Source organism: Staurois parvus, unplaced genomic scaffold (genome assembly GCF_062004578.1).
Source record: "Staurois parvus isolate SC_StPar_1 unplaced genomic scaffold, SC_StPar_1.0 ptg001352l, whole genome shotgun sequence".
Classification (NCBI taxonomy): domain Eukaryota; kingdom Metazoa; phylum Chordata; class Amphibia; order Anura; family Ranidae; genus Staurois; species Staurois parvus.
This window is the reverse complement of record NW_028319148.1, coordinates 2,253,271-2,277,937: the sequence shown is the minus strand read 5'-3', so window position 1 is coordinate 2,277,937 and position 24,667 is coordinate 2,253,271. Positions and strand designations below refer to the sequence as shown.

The window sequence follows — 24,667 nt, the reverse complement described above, 5'->3', positions numbered from 1 at the left end:
ATGTATAGAACCTGCTGCAGCAGGACTGACATAAAAAAAAGCAGCGTGGGGTCCCCCCCTCCCCCAAGTCCATACCAGACCCTTTAGGGTAAAAAAAAAAAAAAAAAGTATGCGGGTTCCCCCTAGAAGCCATACCAGGCCGACCTGTCTGCACCCGCTGAGCACTAGCCGCAATCTGACAGGTGTGACATTTGCCAGTCTGATGTAAACAATTGGGCGGAGCTAGCGGTGACATCACCTCTGCCCAATTGTGCTGTGATTGGCCAAACCTATGGTCAGGTGCATTGCTTTGGCCAATCATTGCTCTCACAATGCACTGTGAGAGCGCAGTGCATTGTGGGGCCCTTACCGTTTGTCAGACACACAAATGACCGAAGTTAGAGTTGAACTTACGTTAGAGCCCATCCCTAATTACAAGGGAAGTTTACATTCCTTGTAATAGGAATACAAGTGATCAAAAAATAAAAGGAGAGTGTAAAAATAAAAAATAAAATGAATAAAAAAAAATATAAAACACCCCCAGTACTCTGTGCTCACGCACAGAAGTGAACGCATACGTAAGTCACGCACGCATATGTAAACGGTGTTCGTAGCACACGTGAGGTATCGCCATGACCGTTAGAGCGAGAGAAATAATTCTAGCGTAACTGTAACTAAACAGGTAACCTCCAAAAAATGTTTAAAGCTTTGCCTATGGAGATTTTTAAGTACCGTAGCTTGGTGCCCAGGGGTGTATTTACCACAAGACAAACTAGGCACTTGCCTAGGGTGGAATTTTTCAGGGGGGCAGCACCTTCCCCCCAGAAGAAGGGATGAAAGAAGGTACACACACGCCATAGGAACCAGGTGGGATCTGAGAGAGACCGCAGGCTGCTTGATGGTGTATGTAGAGCCTGACTCTCGTTCCCGGTGATGTCTGGAGCTGTGAAGATGAGTGTCTCTCTCTATCGCCAGCGGGGAATGGGGGGGGGGGTAGTGGAAGGCTCTCTCAGGTGGGGGGCAGGGGTGTTGTTGGTCAATCTCAGGCTCTCTATGTGGGAGGGGGAGGGGGGGTGGCGTTGGTCAGTGTCTGTGGGGGCAGACGTCTTTTGTGTTGCCTAGGGTAGCACAAACCCTAAATACACCACTGTTGGCGCCATTCCACATGCGTGCGGCAAATTTATTAACCGTAACATCCTCTTTCATATTTTGCAAAAATTGGGGTATATATTGTGTTTTTTTGTTTTATTTTTTAAAGAGTATTTCCCCCCCCTCCAAATTTTTTTTCTAAACTGCTACACAAATACCATGCGACATGAAAAATTGCAACGATTGCCATTTCATTCTCTAGGGTGTAACGGAACCGACCCAGTCTGCGCTTCGGTGTTTCCGTTAGACTACTACTTCCCCATCCGAACACCGACCACAAACACCACAGCAGACCATACAACACTAGACGACACCGGTCTTGAAGTAAATTCAGAAAGTAGACTAGTTTATTTGAACACAGATACAAGATATAGACACGCAAGAGATAAATCCCCCCTCCCTGCATAATGTCACAGGGCAGGGCAATCTACATTTAGTAACAAGAGACACACAGATATTCAAACTTCACACCAGCAGACAGTCCCATCAGGAGGGAGGGCTTCTGGAGACAACCCACCCCCCACTAAGCTAATACACAAACACATACATCCCATAATCGTTTGCTCCCAAGCAAGACACACAATAGAACAATGGGATGCAACCACATAACACCACACAATCCACAACCCCCCACCTCACCTATCTCCTAGACATGTCTACACAATATTAGGACAGATCACCCTGTACCCCTAACAGGCACAGGGTGATTTACACATAATAGGGATATGGGGTGCTGAGACAGGGGGTCTCCCCACCTCTCCAAAGTGAGCTGTGTTCCATGGGCCCCCCACCCAAAGTGACTCCCGTCCCATAGGGTTTTTGGCAAAAATATATACGTAATGTTTGGGGCCCACCTCACAATTTTCCAGCAATAAATACTGATGTAAACAAAATGTGGCAGAAAATGCTTGGTCTTCAATCATTTCCATATGTTTTGTTCTCAGACAGACTTCAAGGCATCTCTGCACAGTACTGTATGGACCAGCCTAAAAGAACTGAATCGCTAGAAGGGAGATCTGTCACCATTCCGTGCCAATTTGCCTTTCCAGAATCGGAGAACAGCATCGTGTCTGAAAATATTATTGTGAAAGCATCTAATCTAAATTACTGTGGAGAAAATAATCATTTTGCCATTTACTGCTCCAAGACAGGATGTTTCTCCTCTAAGTATCAGGAAAGGCTAAATGTGACATTCAATGTAACACACAGACATGCCTCAATAACAATAACCAATGTAACGAAGGAGGATGCTACACGTTATTGCTGCCGTATAGAACTGAGTTTCCCCAATGGAACCATCTTACAATGGCAAATCCCAGATGGTACGCAGCTTTCAGTGAAAGGTAATCCAAGATCACTTGATATATACAGTCAGGGGCGTCCCTAGGATTGGTGTCACCCGGTGCGGTAACACTTGCTGACACCCCTTCCTACGATCCCCACAGAATTGATCGGATCTGAGGATTGAGCATAACGGATTGGACTCTGATCCATTATGCTCAGTCCGCAGATCCGATCCATCCTGCGGGGATCATTGGCATGCAACCTATACGTGGTGACACCGGACCCGCTCCACGAAAAGGTACGTTGCAAAGACAGCTGACAATCCCCGCAGGATGGATCAGATCCATCCTGCGGGGATCGTCGGCTTGCTTCACGACTTACCTTTTTGTGGAGCGGGTCTGGTGTCACCCTGTGCAGTAGGTGTCACCCGGTGCGGGCCGCACCCCCCACACCTGCCTAGGGACGCCACTGTATACAGTGTATTCATAATGTATTCAGACCGCCTTCACTTTTTTCAATTTTGTTATGTTGCAGCCTGATACTACGGTTATTTAAATTCATATTTTTCTCAATAATTTACACTCAGTACCCCATAATGACAAGGTGAAAACAGAATTTTAGAAATGTTTGCAAATGTATGAAAAAGGAAAAACCAAAATATCACATTGGCATAAGTATTCAGACCCTTTGCAACAATGCTTGAAGTTTAGCTCAGGTGCCTCCCATTTCTCTTGATTGTTGCTGAGAACAGGGGCGGACTGACCATTTGGGAACTCAGGCACTGCCCGAGGGCCCGGAGTCAGAAGGGGGCCCCATGAGATGCCCCTGGTACCTTTCTCATTGGCTTTTTTGGGTGTGGTTTGAGTGTGCGCAAGGACACAGGGGCCCCATGGTCCCCTATTGCCCGGGGGCCCCATGAGTTGTCAGTCCGCCCCTGGCTGAGAAGCTTCTACACCATGACTGAAGGTCCACTTGTGGTAAATTACATTTATTGGACATGATTTTGGAAAGGCACACACCTCTCTATAAAAGGCCTCATAGCTGACAATGCATACTGTATCAGAGCAAAAGCCATTAGGTCAAAGGAACTAACAGCTCAGAGACAGGATTGTTGCAAGGAAGGCACATACCTGGGGGAGGCTACAAAAATGTCTGCTTCACTGAAGGTTCCCAAAAGGACAGTGGCCTCCATAATTCTCAAATGGAAGAAGTTTGGCTCAACCAGGGCCCTTCCAAGAGCTGGTCATCCAGTCAAACTGAGCAACTGAGGGGAAAAGGGCCTTAGTAAGAGAGGTGACCAAGAACCTGATGGTCACTCTAACTGAGCTCCAGAGATCCTGTGTGGAGATGAGACAAAGTTCTAGAAGGACAACCATCACTGCAGCCCTCCACCGATCTGGGCCTTATGGCAGAATGCCTACACAGAAGCCTCTCCTCAGTGCAAAACACATGAAAACCTGCTTGGAGTTTGCAAAAAAAGTACCTGAGGGACTCTCAGACTGTGAGGAACAAGATTCTCTGGTTGGATAAAATGAAGAATTAACAATTTGGCCTCAATTCTAAACAATGTATCTGGAGAAAATCAGGCACCTGCCCAATACCATCCCAACAGTGAAGCATGGTGGTTGCAGCATCATGCTGAGGGGGTGGTTTTCAGCAGCAGGGAAGAGGAGATTGGTCAGGGTTGAGGGAAATATGAATGGAGCAAAGCACAGAGATTTTCTCAATGAAAATCATTTTCACAGCCCTCAGAACTTCAGACTGGGCTAAAGGTTCATCTTCCAACATGACAATAATCGTAAGCACACAACCAAGACAACAGAGGAGTGGCTTAGGGAGAACTCTGCGAATGTCCTAGAGTGGCTCAGCCAGAACCCTGACTGAACCCTACTGAACATCTGTGGAGAGACCTGAAAATGGCTGTCCACCAATGGTCCCCATCCTACCTTATGGGGCTTGAGAGCAAAAGAATCCAGGTGCGTGAAGCTTGTGGCATCATACCCAAAAAACTCTGTAATTGGTGCCAAAGGTGCTTCAACAAAGTACTTAGCAAAGGGTCTGAATACTTAAAGTGTTACTAAACCCACAACAGTAAAATCAGTCTGTATATGCCAGGGTTCTCCAAACTATGGCTCTCCAGGTGTTGAGGAACTGCAAGTCCCATGAGGATTTGAAAGACTCTGGCAGCCAAAGGCAAGACTCCCGGAGGCAGAGTGTCAGGAATCTAGGAATGACCAGAAAGGTGTGGACTGACACAGGGAAACGCAGGTTTCAGGTATAGTATAATAATACAGTTTATTATTAGCCACCCAGATATATATATATATATATATATATATATATATATATATATAAACGCACAGTGAACAAACCAACCTTCCACTAATCTTAGTAGGTGCAGGAACACAGGCGTAGTCAGGGCTGGAGAGGTGGAACGGTCAGGCCGGCCGTAGGGTTCTGTAATGACCGTTTGGTGGTACCTCTAGTGGTCCCCAGGACAGGATTCCCCAGGGCACAGAGTCTAAGTCCCAGTCTGCTTATTCACCAGGGCCCCTGATGGTGGGGATGGACTTGGAGCAGACAGGAACCAGGTTGCGGCCCCTGAGTACACCTGCTAGTGGTAGAGGGATCCGCCAGAGGTATGTGCAGGTACGGCTGGATCCGTGCAGGATGGATGGATGGCAGAGTAGTTAGCGTGGTCAGACGGGCCAAGTCAGCAACGTGCTGGCAGCAAGGTACCAAAGGAGCAGGCAGAGAATGGTCAAGGTCACAAGCCGGGTTCAGTAACTCACGGGCAGCGCGGTACAGGGGATCAGGCAGAAGGATGGTCAGGCAAGCCAGGGGTTCAACAGGAGACGGTCAGCAGAGGTCAGGATCAAGCCGGGTCAGCAACGAAGCAGGAACACAAGATACCAGGTACAGAGGCTCATGGGAAACTATACACCAAGGCCCAGATCACAGGCCTGGTCATGCCTTAAATACACCTTTCTGCAATCAGCCCCAGGTTTGGCTGATTGCACGTGTGAGCTTCTGGCTGCTGAGAGCACCCGCTGGTCAGCTCTGGTACTGCAGCCCACACGGCAAATGAGTCCATTCCTGACACAGAGACATATTGGGACTCGTAGTACTTCAACAGCTGGAGGGCCATAGTTTGGAGATATGCAGTAAAGCATGCTTGTTATATTCACTGTGGAACCTAAGGGGTTAATCCTCTGCATTGTGTAAAAAGGCTGTTTGACCCTTTCTTCTCTGTTCCTCCCCTTTTTGAATTGACCACCTCTTATCTCCAGACTGAACCGTAGGCATGCACATGCTCAGTTTGGTGTGTATTGCTAGAAAAGTTTTTTTTTTCTTGGGACAGTGCATGTGATTAGCACAGGGCCAATCAGCACTGTCCAGATTTCAGGGGATTTCCATCCTAGAGTAAAAAAAAAAAAACTTCTCCTATAAACTTTAGCTAGTGGTGGGCTGGACACTGATAGAAGACACAAGACTGCTATATACTGCTGATGAGAAAAGGTATTTATCAGTTTATATTTAATAAAATAATTGCATTTCCATGTTGTGTGTACTGTGGGAGACCAGATATAGTGAATGCAGGGTCTGGGGAGACCAGATATAGTGAATGCAGGGTCCGGGGAGATCGGATATAGTGAATGCAGGGTCCGGGGAGAGCGGATATAGTGAATGCAGGGTCTGGGGAGACCAGATATAGTGAATGCAGGGTCCGGGGAGACCGGATATAGTGAATGCAGGGTCCGGGGAGACCAGATATAGTGAATGCAGGGTCCGGGGAGAGCGGATATAGTGAATGCAGGGTCCGCGGACACCAGATATAGTGAATGCAGGGTCCGGGGAGAGCAGACATAGTGAATGCAGGGTCCAGGGAGACCGGATATAGTGAACGCAGGGTCCAGGGAGAGCAAATATAGTGAATGCAGGGTCCGGGGAGAGTGGATATAGTGAATGCAGGGTCCGGGGAGAGCGGATATAGTGCATGTGATTAGCACAGGGCCAATCAGCACTGTCCAGATTTCAGGGGATTTCCATCCTAGAGTAAAAAAAAAAAAAACTTCTCCTATAAACTTTAGCTAGTGGTGGGCTGGACACTGATAGAAGACACAAGACTGCTATATACTGCTGATGAGAAAAGGTATTTATCAGTTTATATTTAATAAAATAATTGCATTTCCATGTTGTGTGTACTGTGGGAGACCAGATATAGTGAATGCAGGGTCTGGGGAGACCAGATATAGTGAATGCAGGGTCCGGGGAGATCGGATATAGTGAATGCAGGGTCCGGGGAGAGCGGATATAGTGAATGCAGGGTCTGGGGAGACCAGATATAGTGAATGCAGGGTCCGGGGAGACCGGATATAGTGAATGCAGGGTCCGGGGAGACCAGATATAGTGAATGCAGGGTCCGGGGAGAGCGGATATAGTGAATGCAGGGTCCGGGGAGAGCGGATATAGTGAATGCAGGGTCCGCGGACACCAGATATAGTGAATGCAGGGTCCGGGGAGAGCAGACATAGTGAATGCAGGGTCCGGGGAGATCGGATATAGTGAATGCAGGGTCCGGGGAGAGCGGATATAGTGAATGCAGGGTCCGGGGAGATCGGATATAGTGAATGCAGGGTCCGGGGAGAGCGGATATAGTGAATGCAGGGTCCGGGGAGAGCGGATATAGTGAATGCAGGGTCCAGGGAGAGCGGATATAGTGAATGCAGGGTCCGGGGAGACCGGATATAGTGAATGCAGGGTCCGGGGAGACCGGATATAGTAGATGCAGGGTCCGGGGAGACCAGATATAGTGAATGCAGGGTCCGGGGAGACCAGATATAGTGAATGCAGGGTCCGGGGAGACCAGATATAGTGAATGCAGGGTCTGGGGAGACCAGATATAGTGAATGCAGGGTCCGGGGAGACCGGATATAGTGAATGCAGGGTCCGGGGAGACCAGATATAGTGAATGCAGGGTCCGGGGAGAGCGGATATAGTGAATGCAGGGTCCGCGGACACCAGATATAGTGAATGCAGGGTCCGGGGAGAGCAGACATAGTGAATGCAGGGTCCAGGGAGACCGGATATAGTGAACGCAGGGTCCAGGGAGAGCAAATATAGTGAATGCAGGGTCCGGGGAGAGTGGATATAGTGAATGCAGGGTCCGGGGAGAGCGGATATAGTGCATGTGATTAGCACAGGGCCAATCAGCACTGTCCAGATTTCAGGGGATTTCCATCCTAGAGTAAAAAAAAAAAAAACTTCTCCTATAAACTTTAGCTAGTGGTGGGCTGGACACTGATAGAAGACACAAGACTGCTATATACTGCTGATGAGAAAAGGTATTTATCAGTTTATATTTAATAAAATAATTGCATTTCCATGTTGTGTGTACTGTGGGAGACCAGATATAGTGAATGCAGGGTCTGGGGAGACCAGATATAGTGAATGCAGGGTCCGGGGAGATCGGATATAGTGAATGCAGGGTCCGGGGAGAGCGGATATAGTGAATGCAGGGTCTGGGGAGACCAGATATAGTGAATGCAGGGTCCGGGGAGACCGGATATAGTGAATGCAGGGTCCGGGGAGACCAGATATAGTGAATGCAGGGTCCGGGGAGAGCGGATATAGTGAATGCAGGGTCCGGGGAGAGCGGATATAGTGAATGCAGGGTCCGCGGACACCAGATATAGTGAATGCAGGGTCCGGGGAGAGCAGACATAGTGAATGCAGGGTCCGGGGAGATCGGATATAGTGAATGCAGGGTCCGGGGAGAGCGGATATAGTGAATGCAGGGTCCGGGGAGATCGGATATAGTGAATGCAGGGTCCGGGGAGAGCGGATATAGTGAATGCAGGGTCCGGGGAGAGCGGATATAGTGAATGCAGGGTCCAGGGAGAGCGGATATAGTGAATGCAGGGTCCGGGGAGACCGGATATAGTGAATGCAGGGTCCGGGGAGACCGGATATAGTAGATGCAGGGTCCGGGGAGACCAGATATAGTGAATGCAGGGTCCGGGGAGACCAGATATAGTGAATGCAGGGTCCGGGGAGAGCAAATATAGTGAATGCAGGGTCCGGGGTTTAGTAACACTTTCAGTACATGTGATATTTCAGTTTTTTCTTTTTAATAAATTCAAAGACATTTCAAAATTCCTGTTTTCACTTTGCCATTATGGGGTACTCAGTGTAGACTAACTGCTTACCGGCCACCCATTGCCTATAGACAGCTGATGGGAAGCAGCACTGACTCGACCTGTACGTCAGTCCGCATAGGAGGCTCCTGCATGGCTCACAGAGCGCACACCCGGGAGCCTGTTGATCCGTGTATCACCCAGGCACAGCACATCACATTACCGCTGTGTCCCGGTGGTCACATGATATTTTATCAAGTGATTGCTGTGTCAAATCACAGCAATCACATAGTAAACAATACCAAGTAAAGATCGTTTTTTTCCATGTGAGAGCAGAGAGAAGCGATCCTGCAGCCTATGAGTGTAGAGCACAACTGGTGTCGTTGTTGGTGAAGGCAAATTGTCAAAAGGAAGATTTAAATGGCACAAATCATCATTATATATTGAAGGAATCATGATATGGAGATGGACTCTATTATTTAGTAGTTTTTTGTTTATATTTATTATAATTTTTTTCACATTGGAATTCTATATACCCTATTGGCTACTGTTAAGAGAAGTGCAGCACGATCATTTTATTTTTTCTGTATTTAGCACATTTTTGTGAGTATGTGTAGGTATGAGAAGCATTTCTAAATTTTCAATTTTATTTAATTTACACTGTTTTGGGATTGCTCGCAGGTTTTCACATTTATATCACATGTCATATGGTGGGTGCCATGCAGTGCTAAAACAAGGTCATCCACTTTCCAGGACAAAGACGGCAAACTAGACCCTCCCTGGAGGATGGGGTGAAGCTAATAGTGACTGAAATCTATGTAATGTTTGAAATGTATGCACTGAAATAAATCCAATAGTTGTGGAGAGGGGCGGACTGACCATTCGAGCACTCGGGCACTGCCCGAGGGCCGGGGGTCAGTGGGGGGCCCCATAAAATGCCTCTGGTACCTTTTATAGGCTTTTTTTGGGTGTGTTTTGAGTGTGGGCAAGGACACAGGGGCCCCATGATCCCCAATTGCCCAGGGGCCCCATGAGTTCTCCCTGGTTGTGGAACATTGTAGTGAACTCAAGAGTTTAAAACTGATGCACAAATATGGGGCTAACAGTGGCAGAGAAAAAAACATGTTCCTGCATCAGTAGTGTGGTGGTGCATCAAACTAAAGGGATCTAAGGGGGCTCTGTGAAAGGGCTCGTTCAGATGTGCAGCTATCATTGCTACTGCTCATAAAAGTGATACCAGGCAGATCACTTTTCAGAGGGTGTTTGACAGGGGATGAGGAGGCAATATGTCACCTCCTTGCCACGTGCTTCAACTTAATTGTAGTGTGGCCCCATTTCATTCCATTTCATTCTTGCTGCTGCTTTTCATTTTTGCAACAGCTGCAGCTCCTTTTTCTGGTTGGTGGTTGGGGGCTGGTCTGCGCTCACTCAACTGATTTTTAAGAAATTGTGCGCATTTTCTTCCCTGGGCGGAAAACTCGAGGTGAAAGGAATTGAGTTTGATGATCTCTCAGAAATAGTAGAGGGGCCCTATTTAAGGCTTTGGCCCTCTGTTGTTGCCTTTTCACTTCTTTGGATTTGGAGCTGGCTGTTGTAAGCAAGCACCCAGTTGGCTCTTTCACTGGGGCCCTCTGAAGTTTTCCCTCTGGACATCCGAATAGCAGTATCTGTAGCACCTCCAAGGCTTCTTCCATAGTGTCAGGTGGAGTTCTTCTCCTTGGACATTGCCCAGCTTCCCCACAGCTATAGGATCTCTTTCCAGAAGAAGCAGTTCAGTACCCGACTCAACCTCACCCGATGCTCAACCTCATCCTTTCTGAGGTCAAAGTAATCACTGCCTGTCTCACATCAGTGAGGGGTTTCTTCATATTCACAAGTCTCCTCACTTGCATAACTTATGCATCTCAAGTTGAGCCTACACCACCTAAGCCAGTAGATCCTGCCCTTTTGGATTAGATTGCACTTGGGATGTCGTCCTTTTTGATAGCTCAACACTTGACACAAACACTGACTCATTGTCATCATCCTCTGGAGAGTACTCTCCCACCTGAAAAGGACATATGAGAACCATATATTTCTTGGAAGTTTGCCTTACTATGGTGTTTGAAACTTGATTCTTCTCTTCCAACAAAGCTTCTTCCTACCCGACTTCCTTCACCAAGTCTGGCTACATGACAGTGTCTGTGGAGTCCTTTGGAGGAAATTTTAGGACAAGAAGATGGTTTGACTGAGTTTCCTGTAGAATTCAGTCAAACCGGACATGGTGGCAAGAAATACGAGGCACTTGTGCCACTCTGTGCCCTCATGCCACCTGTTTACTCCACCAGGGGCCCTGAGCCGCCATTGAGAGGAAGGCTGTCCTCATCACTTCAGGTTGGTTCATCCACCAGGTATTGTGAAAGGGGCAAACTTAGTCCCTGTGGCCTAAATCTTATATTATAATAAAAGCTTGCATAACACAATGAGAAAAACGTACCCAGAAAAAGAAATATGAAATGTTATAGAGAAATCATTCATCCTGCAAAACAAAACGTAGACTATAGCAACTGCAAAGCAAATTGAAGTGCATAAGGTGCAGTGGCTGGACGTATGTAACTGCATCCCTTACATTGCTAGGGAGCCTGTTCAAAAATCAGCTCTATATCTTGTATCAGTGGGCACAAACCATAGTGACCAAAATAAATCGTAGTTGCCAGCATTTTAAAATAATTATTATTGACACATTGAAGAGATTGAGAAGAAACATGCAGTGTGCTATTTGGACCTACCTGCCTTAAAGAGATAAGGAAAATAATTGCATAGTGGGTATAGGATTATAACTTTATTTTTTTTTTTTATGGTTGAACTGGGTGGACTTTTTTCAGCTAGACTAACTATGTAACTATATATAGTGCGATGCTTGCACATGTGTGGGTGCTCAACATGTGGACATGGTTAATGAGTGTCAAGGCCAGCAAGTTTCAGAGCAAGCAACAACCCCCAGCAAGTTTCAGGACAAGCAACAACCCCCAGCAAGTTTCAGGGCAAGCAACAACCCCCAGCAAGTTTCAGAGCAAGCAATAACCCCCAGCATGTTTCAGAGCAAGCAATAACCCCAGCAAGTTTCAGAGCAAGCAATAACCCCCAGCAAGTTTCAGGGCAAGCAACAACCCCTAGCAAGTTTCAGGGCAATCAATAACCCCCAGCAAGTTTCAGGAAAAGCAATAACCCCCAGCACGTTTCAGAGAAAGCAATAACCCCCAGCAAGTTTAAAGGCAAGCAACAACCCCCAGCAAGTTTCAGGGCAAGCAACAACCCCTAGCAAGTTTCAGAGCAAGCAATAAGCCCTGGCAAGTTGCAGAGAAAGCAACAATCCCCAGCACAATGAATTGCTGCACTTGTGCAGCTCATTATACATTTCAAAGGAGACTGTGAGCAGGCAGGTAGGTTTCTTTTATTGCAAAAAATACATTGCATGTCTCTTCTGCAATAAATAGTCTGCCTACTTGCAATTTTTAAAAGCGGGGCTTTAGTTCCACTTTACATTGACTCAAAAAACTACTTCTAAACAGACTGATCTGGAAGTTTGCTTATCCCCCTCCTCCCCCTCCTCTCTCCTTTTGGGGGGGGGGGGGGGTTATACCTAGTTTTGACATGTACCCACTTCCGCTGGAATTACCTAGGATATCCCAATGGAAGCCCCCCCCCCCCGCCATTCACAAAGTTCAATGTGACATGCACATGCACAGTGGAGATCTGGCTGTGAAGACAGTCAAAGCCGGCTTGCCAGAGTCAGCATGCTGGCACTGGGGATCTGAAGACCAGCAAAGAATAGGCCTGGGTGAGGACAGCACTGGACCCCTGGACAAGTAAGTGTCTTTTTATTAAAAGTCAGTGGCTACAGTATTTGTAGATGCTGACTTTGTAATTTTTGCAACCTGACCGAAGAGCCTTTTTAAAGGATAAGTTCACCTTTTAGACAAAAAAAATAAATGCACATTTTTTTTTCAGGTAAAAAAATGTGCATTTATTATTTTTGTCTACAGGAGCCCGGAAAGCATTGCACCAGCGATCGGTAGATCGCTGATGCCATGCATGTCTCCTGCAGACCTGTCAAAATATATGCTTGATGTACTGGATGTACGTGATGTATGGGATGTACGGGATGTACGGGATGTACGGGGTGTACGAGATATACGGGATGTATGGGATATATACGGGATGTACGGAATATACGAGATGTACGGGGTGTATGGGATATACAGGATGTACGGGATATACAGGATGTATGGTGTTTACGGGATGTTCGGGGTGTACGGGATATATGGGATGTACAAGGTGTACGGGATGTACAGGGTGTACGGAATATACGGGATGTACAGAGTGTACGAGATGTACAAGGTGTATGGGATATACTGAATGTTCGGGATATACGGGATGTACAGGATATACGGGATGTATGGGGTGTACAGGATAAGTACTGGATATACAGGATGTACGGGATGTACAGGGTGTACGAGATGTACAGGATGTAAAGGATATACGGGATGTACAGGGTGTATGGGATATATGGGATGCACAGGGTGTACAGGATAAGTACTGGATATATGGGGTGTACGGTATGTATGGGATATATGCAATGTACAGGGTGTATGGGATATATGGGATGTACGAGATATACAAGATATACGGAATGTACAGGGTGTACGGGATGTACAGGGTGTACGGGACATTCGGGATGTATGGGGTGTACAGGATAAGTACTGGATATACGGGATATACGGGATGTACGGGATATACAGGATGTACGGGGTGTACAGGATAAGTACTGGATATATGGGATATACGGGGATGTACTGGGTGTACGAGATGTACGGTAAAGCAGATATCAACAGGATGCTTCAATGAACTACCATGGCGCCCCACAGCTCTGTCGTAGTTCATTGAAAACTACAAGCCCACTGGTGCTAAGGCTGTCGGAACTTGCAGTTCATTCATACATGGAAGTCCATGAATGACTGATGTGACCTTGTGGGCGGAGCACTGTTTTCAAATCTGACAGATAGTACGGGGAAACTTCTCCACGTACTATCTGCCAGAGGGGGCAGCGGGCAACAGCTGCAGCTATGGGAGCATGTTACATGTTCCACCCTAAAAACAGGTGGAACATGTAACATGTTCCCAAAGGTGGACTTATCCTATAACAATTTTTACTTTGTATTAGGCTGTTTACCTGGAGTTAAAAAATGTCGGCGTAGGTTGATGTTTTTGTTCTGCACATTTTTTTCTAATAATATTTTTTTCAATGTCAGGTAAGAATGAACCTGCTCTGGAGACAATACCGGAGATCTTTGCTGCTCCTGGAGATAACGTGACCCTTTTGGGTCACTTCACAAGTAACATGACATCTGCAAGTAACGTCACCTGCCATGTAAGGAGGACCTCAGACGCTGGTACTGCATGTGAAGACGGCATGAGTGCTGGAAATTGCACCTATAAGAATAATACTTTATCTTTCCAAATCAATCAAGTTACCAATGAGGATAAAGATTTTTATTGCTGGGAAGTGAAAATGTCTACCTATAATGAAGAGAAAAACACATATTATCTTGGACCGCAGCTTCACATTATAGGTGGGTGATTTTCTTTCTCTGTAGCACTACCTTCATGAGGACCGCTGTGTTGTGGGTATCCCTTAACTTCCCTCCGCACAGCCAGGCAACAGGTATTTTTCACACAGACTTGCATCCAAAGACAGTGACCAGTCCATGAACTTGGTTTTGCTGTTTTATTAGGGGAATTTAACTTGGATAGGGATTATGGAATGCCCAGTTTGGCTTGATCTTGGACTGCTCTTTTTCTGAAAGCCGTCAGCCATTGCAGATCAGTAGCAGCAGCCCTTGATGGGTGAGGAACTAGCAGCCCCTTAAAATCAGCCTAGCTTCTGGTGGCTACATGCAGGGATGTCTTCTCTTCCCCTGTAGAGCTGCTCCCAGCTCTACAGGCTGGAAACACCACCAGCCCTCCTGGCTTCTCGGAAGATCTCCCAGGGCAAGGATAAAGGATGGAGCCCAGTGCTGTCCATAGAAAGCTTGCTACATGTGACAGTCTTTTCCCCTTGTAGATCCCAAAGTATGGTGCTGTACTCACACTGTCCTCTTTGCTCCCTTCTGCTCCAGGCCTTGATTCTATCCATGCCTCTCTGCAGAATGTATCCTCCTGAGCCAGCCTGAGCCCAGCCTAGAGGCCACCAACACCCCCCAGACGTAGGAGACCAACATTCTTATCAGCACTCCATCTTCCTCCCAACTCTCTCATATTTATAGGCCAGTCCACCACTCTACCAGGGCCTCCAAACCTGGGATTGGCCAGACCCCCCATGAATAGGGATGGGCTACGTTTTCAAGTTGAACGTACGTTCAACTTGAACTTTGGCTGTTCGAGTGTTCGCCAAACATTGGAACGGTAAGGGCGTTCGGCAGGAAGTTCACCCGCGCGCCCCACAATGCAATGTGCGCATTGTGATTGGTCAAAGGTCAGGTGCAATGCTTTGGCCAATCACAGCTGAGTTCACATTAAGAGCCATGAGTGGCCAAAGTCTCAGTGACTTTGGCCAATCATGGCTCAAGTGCTAAGTCCATGCCCCACACTATATAAGGCTGCTTACACAGCTGCCTTGTGTAGTGTGTTGGTGGAGTTAGATAGGTGAGGATAGTTATTGGTGTGTTAGTAGACAGTGTCGTGAGTGTAGTGCAGCATTGTGGAGCAGTGTTGTGGTCTCAGTGTGTTGTTTTCGCAACACCTCTGCATCACTGCCGTTCCCATATTTTTTTTTTATTCTTTAAATTTTTTTGTGAATTTGTTTTTTTTTTTGTCAGCATCAGGTTCTGTTGCTGCATCTTTAGTGTTCCCCTTTCATGTGATAGGTTTTCCTCCTTCTGCGTCAGCAGTGGTTTCCTTTTTTTTGGGCTGCAGAACTAAAACCAATTGCGGCATAATTGCTGTTCTCCCCTTCTGCATCGCAGGTGTTCCTCCTTCTGCGTCTGCCATAGTTCACTTTTTTTTTTTACATTTATTTTATTTTTTTGCTGCTGTGGCCCAAAAAAATGTTGCCCCTATTTTCTATATATAAACTGTTTCGCTAATATTGTGTGATTTAAAAAAAATGGTATCTATTTTACTGTCTAGGACAGGGGTGGGCAAACGTTTTGACTTGAGGGCCGCAATGGGTTCATATATTGGACCCGGGGGCCGGACCAAGAGTAGATGAATGATGTGTATGTGTCATCCATAGTAAGTATAGTAATATTCCCCCATAGTAAGCATAGTAATTAATCCCCCATATAGTAATTCATCCCCTATAGTAATTCATCCCCCATATAGTAATTCATCCCCCATAGTAATTCATCCCCCACATAGTAATTCATCCCCCACATAGTAATTCATCCCCCATAGTAATTCATCCCCCACATAGTAATTCATCCCCCATATAGTAATTCATCCCCCATATAGTAATTCATCCCCCATAGTAATTCATCCCCCATATAGTAATTCATTCCCCATATTAATTCATCCCCCATAGTAATTCATCCCCCACATAGTAATTCATCCCCCACATAGTAATTCATCCCCCATAGTAATTCATCCCCCACATAGTAATTCATCCCCCATATAGTAATTCATCCCCCATATAGTAATTCATCCCCCATATAGTAATTAATCCCCCATAGTAATTCATCCCCCATAGTAATTCATCCCCCATATAGTAATTCATCCCCCATAGTAATTCATCCCCCATATAGTAATTCATTCTCCATAGTAATTCATCCCCCACATAGTAATTCATCCCCCACATAGTAATTCATCCCCCACATAGTAATTCATCCCCCACATAGTAATTCATCCCCCGTATAGTAATTCATCCCCCCTATAGTAATTCATCCCCCCTATAGTAATTCATCCCCCATAGTAATTCATCCCCATATAGTAATTCATCCCCCATAGTAATTCATCCCCCATATAGTAATTCATCCCCCATATAGTAATTCATCCCCCACATAGTAATTCATCCCCCATATAGTAATTCATCCCCCATAGTAATTCATCCCCCATATAGTAATTCATCCCCCCTATAGTAATTCATCCCCCATAGTAATTCATTCCCCATATTAATTCATCCCCCATATAGTAATTCATTCCCCATATTAAGTCCCCAAGTCCCCCCTGTGTCAATTCACTTACCTTTACTCCGCGCGTTCCTCTCGCCGTATTCCCGCGCCGTTCCGGTGTAGCATGAAAATCTGTCTCCTATGAGGATTTGTCCCCCTCGACGTATCTGCGCATGTGCCAGTTTCAGGCATTAGCAGCCGATCGGCGATCTCCGGCACATGCGCAGATACGTCGAGGGGGACAGATCCTCATAGGAGACAGATTTTCATGCTACACCGGTCTTCAGGGCGGACTGTGAGAGGAGCCTAGCGGGAGCCTAGCTCCGCGGGCCGGATTAAAAGGTCCGCCGGCCCGTATACGGCCCGCGGGCCGTAGTTTGCCCATTGCTGGTCTAGGATGTCTGCTTTCAGAAAATATATAACGTGTCGGGAGTTTTAAGTGGTATTCGAGCCTAAAATGATTTTTTAAACACGTGTGCAAAAACACAATAACAGCTCTGGCAGTGAAAGGGTAAATTTGCTTTCGTTTAAAAATGCAGCACTACATTAAAGCGTCTTTTACATCTGCCTGCCTGGAGTTCAGCTCTAAATGCTTTCTTACAGTATTATTCCTTTCCATAAATTGTTTTTCTTCACTTGCAATATGCCTTTGAACTTGAAACCTAACTACTCCAGTGGGGTTACAGCTCTGAACTATCCTTTCAACAAAGATGGTGGCACCTAGTAATGGTCTTGGGTTTTTTGGAAGTCTACACAAGGAAGGATTTACAGGTAAATACTATGAATAATATATGTTCACATATAACCCCTCGCCCTCCAGAGGATTCCCCCCCTCCACTCTTCATGACCAGGCCATTTTTTGCGATACGGCGCTGCGTTACTTTAACTGACAATTGCACGGTCATGCAGCGCTGCACCCAAATTAAATTTACGTAATCTTCCCCCCAAAATAGAGCTTTCTTTCAGTGGTATTTGATCGCCTCTTTGTTTTTAATTTTTTGCGCTATAAATAAAAAAAGTCCGACAATTTTGAAAAAAAAAACAATATTTTTGACTTTTTGCTATTAAAAAAATTTAAAAAATCTAATTTCGTCATCAATTTAGGCCAAAATGTATTCTGCTCTATGTCTTTGATAAAAAAAAAAAAAATACGTGTAAATGAATTGGTTTACGTGAAAGTTATAGCATCTACAAATGGCAGTATAGATACTGGGGTTGATTTTTTAAACATTTTTTACTAGCAATGGTGGCGATCAGTGACTTATAGCGGGACTGCGGCGGGCATTCTGACACTGGGGGGGAACTAACTTGGTTTCACTGACATCCCCAGTGACACCAGTGCAGTGATCAGTGCTAATAAAAAGCCCTAACACAGTACTAATGGCACTGGGCAGGAAGGGGTTAACATCTGGGGCAATCAAAGGGTTAACTGTGTACTGTGTGTGTGTGCTTTCCACTGTAAGCACACTGCTTTGCATGGCTTTGCTATGAAAAGCAGTGTGCAGGATCTGTCGGGAGAGATCTGTGTTGTTTATACACAGGTCTCTCCCCCCATCGGTGATACTTGGTGATTGCCAGGTGTCGGTGGGGAATCACCGGCTGGGACCTGGTGATTGACAGCCGAGACCGCGAATGGTGGCGCAGGTAGGGCGCATGCGCCCCCTGCCCAGAACTGCAAAATTACATATATTTACATATTTTTTGCACAGCTGTGCCGCCCTGTAGCAGTATTTCTGCTATAGGGCGGCGTGGAAGCGGATAATCTTACAGAAAGATTTTTGTTGAAATGAATGGTCTTTCTACTTGGAGTCTCCTCAAAGGATTATTGATAGGTCCACCTAACTGAATAGGTCTATTTTAATTGTTTCTGTGTTCTAATTTAAGATAAATCAAACAGCCTAAATATCACCCAGACAGAGGAAGTGGAATTCAATCAATCTACTATAATAAACTGCAGCTACACTGTACAAAACAACAAAAATATCTTACGGACAGAAGTCTACTGGATTTTCGGGGATGCTAGAGAGAATTACGCCTACCATCCAAACCTGGACTACATACACCCAGATTACAGGGGAAAGACCAGATTGGTGAATGGGTCCGATCTTCACCTGGAAGACTTCCATGGGTCAGATAACACCACCTTCTACTGCCGAGTGATAAGTAGACAATGCTCAGTGTCAGATTCTCCAAACCACATAGTGACAATCTTAGAAGAAGGTCCTGGAACACGTTTAACACGCTTACAAGGTACATACCGGCTGTCATAAATGTCAAAAAGTATTATTCAAAACAAGATCCAGGTTGTATTTAGAGCTCATGGTGCCACAAACAGACGTGTGTTACATCTGTTCTCTACAACACCAATTAGTATGCTTTCTAGAACTCATTATATATATATATATATATAATATATATATATTATTGTACAGGATTTATATAGCGTCATCAGTTTGTGCAGCACTTTATAATTTTAAGGGGGACAGTACAATTACAATGCAGTTCATGACTAGTGCACCAGAGATCGGTTCATCCAGATCTCCTTACCATAACTCTTACTTAAATAAAAACATGACACCGATTTGGAGTAAATGGCCAACGTGGCCTTTTATTAACCACATGATTTAAACACCAAACCATTCCTTATAACAGAAAACATACCAATTTGTTGTTGGTCTTCGAAGGCCCCATCCACAAATTATCTGAAATGCACCTGCGGACCCCATATACCACCAGGCCTCCAGCCGCAACCACCCAGCTCGGAGACAACCTTACCGTCCGCAGTGCAGCACCACCACATTCCAGTTAAACCTTGGTTAACTGGAATGTTCCCCGGGCACACCATACCACCGATGGGTCCCACACCATTCTCTGTACCTTCAAGATAATACCCGCCTCCAAAGACCAACAAACCGCCCATGAACCGCAGAACCCCCATTCCTCGTAGAGGAAAACAATACTCACTAAATAGGGAGGGTGGGAGGGAAGCTCACTCACCAACGTCCAGCTCCGACTGACCACCCCCCAACCAGGACACCCCACCCAAAGGTGCCAAGGAGACCACCCACGTTCTCCCTCTACCAACCAGCTCCCACCTATACATTTTTTAAACCCCTGCACTGACTTAACCCTTTCTAGCCTTCCTTACCCACTCTAGGCCTAGTCATGCCTGCCCTGCGCTACTTCTTTCCTGTCATTTACGCTACGGGCATTACTATACAGAAGGAATAGGAGGGCCCGGCTTGTGGAGCTTACAATCATCTAAAGGAAGGGGGAGGTGGTACAAAAGGTAATAGCTGCAGGGGATGATCTGATGGAGTTATTATTATTATTACTACGAGTTTATATAGCGCCAAAGGGTTTGCTCAGCGCTGTACAATAGGGGGGACAATACATGGCACAGTACAACAACAACAAACAACGTACGAGGGGTAAGAGGGCCCTACTCTTACGAGCTTACAATCTAGTTGACTCAAGTACAGTTCTCAGGTGGAGGTAGGATAGGCTTCACTGAATAAATGAGTTTTCAAGGATCACCTAAAGAAGGACAGGGTAGGAGTTGACTGGAAATACTGGGGTAGGGAGTTTCAGAGGATGGAGAGGTTCTGGAAAAGTCCTGGAGACGAGTGTGGAAGGAGGTATCAAGAGAGATAGAGGATGATGTCGTGGTGAGGACAATTTGGGCGATATCCAATGAGGTTGGTGATGTAGCTGGGGGCAGTGTTGTGAATGGCCTTGTATGTTGTGGTTAGCATTTTGAATTTTATACTTTGGGCTAGTGGAAGCCATTGAAGAGATTGGCAGAGAGGGGCAGCAGTCGCGGATTGGTTGGTAAGGTGTGGAAGTCTAGCAGCAGCATTCATAATGGAATGAAGGGGGATAAAGCCTGTGTAAAGGTAGGTCAGTGAGGAAGGAGTTTCAGTAGTCGAGGTGGGATATAACAAGGAATGAATAAATTGTTTTGTGGTGTCGTTAATCAGGAAGGGGTGAATTCTGGAAATGTTGTAGAGGTTGAGGTGGAAAGATTTAGCCAGTGATTAGATGTGGGGGCCGAAGGGGAGGTCAGAGTCCACCTATCACCCTGGCATGTGTGGAGGGAGCAATGGTTGTCCTGTTGATCTCAGTGATAAAGTCATGGAGGGGGGAATCAGGGAGGAGGAAATATTGCAAGTTCAGTTTTAGAATGATTGAGTTTGAGAAAGTGGCGTGACATCCATATTTGCGATACGTGAGGAGATTGAGGGGGTGAGTTAGGGAGTAGAAATACAGATCTGGGTGTCGTTGGCAAAGAGGTGGTATTGGAAGTCATGGGAAGTTATCAACTGATCCAGGGAGGAAATATAGAGAGAGAATAGGAGGGACCATAACAGAAAGAGGAAGAGGAGTTGAGGAAATGGTGTTGTAGAAGACACTGAAAGTGAGAGGTAAGAGGAGAACCAGGATATAACAGAGTTGCAGAGGCCAAGGGAGTGAAGTTTATTATGGAGGAATGGGTGGTCAACTGTGTCAAAGACAGCAGAAAGTTCTAAAAGTATGAGTACGGAGTAATGGCCGTTGATTTTAGCAGTTAGTAGGTCGTTCGTGAGTTTTATTAGGAAAGTTGCAGTGGAATGTAGGGGATCTAGAAGGTTGTTAGTGAGGTAGCAACTCATACAGTTGTGGCTCCGAGCGGGAGTAGAAAGAGGACGCCTCCTCTCCATGTCAGGCTCCCCAACCAGGTATGTGACACCTGTTTCTACTCTTCCTACTCCCCCCTATCACTATGTTGGTCTATCATAAATTCTCGGTATGAGGTAACAATCTTCTATCATGTAACGTTCAAGCCCAGCAGCCATGTGTTACTCCTGAACACTATCATGTGAGGAGGACCATGTCATTAACCCCATGTAAACTCTGCCACTATCCAATATTGAACTTGCACAGCGTTTGGCTGCAAGAGCAACAGAACACTGGGGGAGTGCAAGAAAGAATGCAGATGGGAAGAGGACTGTCAAGAGACTCATTTTCTCATAAAAATATCAAATGGAGCTAGCCAGTGAACTCAAAGTTAGAAGGTTCAGACGGTCATTTACCAATTTGTATATTAACTGTAATGTCTACCTTTATTTTGTAAACGCTGTGCAAACTGTTGGCGCTATATAAATCCTGTATAATAACAATAAAATAGTAATAATGGTCATAGTCTGTAGGACCTATAGCTTGCTCAAGGAGAAACAAGTTTGTATGCTGGTTCTTCAGCAAAGTGATATCAGTGTGTGCTGGGTGAGGAGCATTGCAGTGCAAAGCATCATACAACTTGGTGGTTTGGATTTAATCTTTTACTGATTATAGCACTCCCTCCTTTAGGGCTCTTTCAAATGTTTTTGACTGTAGTCCATTAAGTGCTGGAGCTAGAAACTGAAATACTTCAACATCCACAGTGTGTGGTGGTTTCAGCCCCAGGGCAAAAAACTAAGAGAGAGGATTGAAAATTGAAGTAAAACACCTTTAACTTTTTTTTTCTATATTTCTAATTTTTCTATGAATAAATAAAGGGCATATTTGTGCACATATTATGACCTGCACACTCTAAGGTCAACCCATTAGCTACCTCAATACAAAACAGTGTTACAGGAAAGGAGAAGTTCCAGTTGAGGATATGTCCATAGAAGGAGAGGGCTCAGGGTCATGAGATAACCTGTCTCTTCAAAATGAAGAGGATTACCACATTGGACAGGATACTAATCCTTACACCAGGCAAGGAGACGTCCCAATTGAGGACATGTCCCTAGAAGGAGAGGGATCAGGGGCATTAGAGGACCTCTACCTTTCAAGGAGAAGAGGACAACTGCATTAGACAATGATACTACCCATTGTTCCAGGCAAGAAGTGTCAGTTGAGGATGTACAGTACATGGAAGGAATGGGCTCACAGTCATTAAAAAAACCTGTCCCTTCCTGGGAGAAATGACCACCTCATTGGACAGTGATACTAATCAGTGCTCCATGTAAGGTGAATTCCCAGTTGAGGACATGTCTGTAGGAGAAGTGGTCTCAGGGTCAATAGAGGACCTGTCCTTTCAAGGAGAAGAGGACAACTGTATTGGGAAGTGATACTAATTATTATTCCAGACAATTCCAGACAAGGAAAAGTCCCAGTTGAGGACATGCCAATAGAAGGAGAGGGCTCAGGCTCATTTGAGGACCTGTCCCTTCAAGGAGAGAACAACTGCATTGGTGATAATATGCATTGTCTCAGGCATGTACAAGTCCCAGTTGAGGATGTGTTTGTAGAAGAGGGCTTTTGGTCATTAGAGGACCTGTCCTTTCAAAGAAAAGACAGTGGACAGTGCTGTTAATCAATGTTCCAGGCAAGACGTCCTAGTTGAGGATGTGTCTGTAGGATCAGGGTCATTATAAGACCTGTCCCTTCAAAGAGAAGAGGGCAACCACATTAGACATTGATACTAACTATTGTCCCAGGCAAGAAGAAGTCTCAGTTGAGGACGTGTAGCTAAAAAGAAAGGGCTCAGTTTAATTTAGGGAACTGTGCTTTCAAGAAGACGAGGACAACCACTTTGGACAGTAATACTAATCATTGTTCCAGTCAAGGAGAAATTACAGTTGAGGATGTCTCTGTAGAAGAAGAGGGCTCATGGGTTATAAGAAGACCTGTCCCTTCAAGAAGAAGAGGACATCCACATTGGACAGTGATACTAACCATTGTTCCAGTCAAGGAGAGGTTACAGTTGAGGATGTGTCTGTAGAAGAAGAGGGCTCATGGGTCATAAGAAGATCTGTCCCTTCAAGAAGAAGAGGACATCCACATTGGACAGTGATACTAACCATTGTTCCAGGCAAGGAGAAGTTCCAGTTGAGGACATGTCTGTAGAAGGAGAGGGCCCACAGTCATTAGAACTGCCTGTCCCTTCAAGAAAAAGAGGACAATGACATTAGTTGGTGATATAAACCTGCATAGAAATGACAAAGTCATTGCCATTTGGCTCCCGACACCACTTGTTAACTACTTCTATTTTTCAAGTTCCAGATCATAAAGAAATTCCCAAAAACAAACAACAGCCAATAGAAACAATTGTACTGTGTACAGTGCTTGTTTTTCTGGTCATCTTCATTACCTTGGCCATCTACTTCTCGAAAAAAAGAGGTAAATCTGCTGTATTTGTAAACCAAGAAAAACACAGATAATAGATGATAGAAACTTTGGGGTCTGTTTATATAAAAAAAAAAAACTTTACAAATGTGTAAGCATTTGTACAGCCATTGCAAATAACCCCGCCCTTTTTAATATGTGTATTTCCTATGCTTGTCAGCTTTATCTAGTTACCACAATTCAGTATTTTCCTGAACAATCCAGAAAATACCACAATATGGCCACTAGATGTAGCTGACAATAATAGGAAATACACAGGTTGGACACATTATGGGGATTATTCACGATGGCTGTGTACAATTGAGGAACGGCAATTTATTTTTAGAAACCGCCCCCTACTGTTTTTCTATTAAAATTTAACTGTACTTTTGTCATTAACTGAGGAAGATTAATGTCAACTTTGGAATGAGCATAATTATCTAAAAATAAAATATAAAAAAGTAAAAACACTTTATCACTTTATGGAAGAGGAGGCTACCTATTTTTTGCCACCCTTGGAGGTCCCACCAAGTGTCAGACTGTGATACCTGGGGCCCACCAGAAGAAGACAGGCTGAGGGACTTCTTGTAGGGGGTGGATTACAGTGGCGGCTTTTTCTAAATGGAAATAGAAAAGAAAGACTGGTTTGAGGTGTGTTCATTGTTCACAACACTTGGGAGCAACAACTTACAGTATAATAAATATAGCTACTGCCTAATGGGCTGATGTCATTGTGAACGTGTCCTATCCAGATAAAGGTTCATAGATATGGAAAGTATGGAGGAGAGTGACTGGAGACAGTCTGTATATCAGCACACAGTTCTCTAATGATTTCTCCATTTC

The 24,667-nt window shown here is 45.3% G+C and overlaps 1 protein-coding gene across 1 annotated transcript in view; it reads left to right on the top strand.

Annotated features, from left to right (window-relative positions):
* The first annotated feature begins 2,020 nt into the window (after positions 1–2,020).
* The window catches only part of LOC149436686 (uncharacterized), a 33,752-nt gene continuing 11,105 nt past the window's right edge, over positions 2,021–24,667 (top strand). Inside the window, exons 1-4 of the mRNA XM_089661591.1 lie at positions 2,021–2,471; positions 13,841–14,161; positions 18,581–18,946; positions 23,717–23,839. Coding sequence (XP_089517717.1) covers positions 2,021–2,471; positions 13,841–14,161; positions 18,581–18,946; positions 23,717–23,839 — 1,261 coding nt within the window. The remainder of the gene's footprint in view (positions 2,472–13,840; positions 14,162–18,580; positions 18,947–23,716; positions 23,840–24,667) is intronic.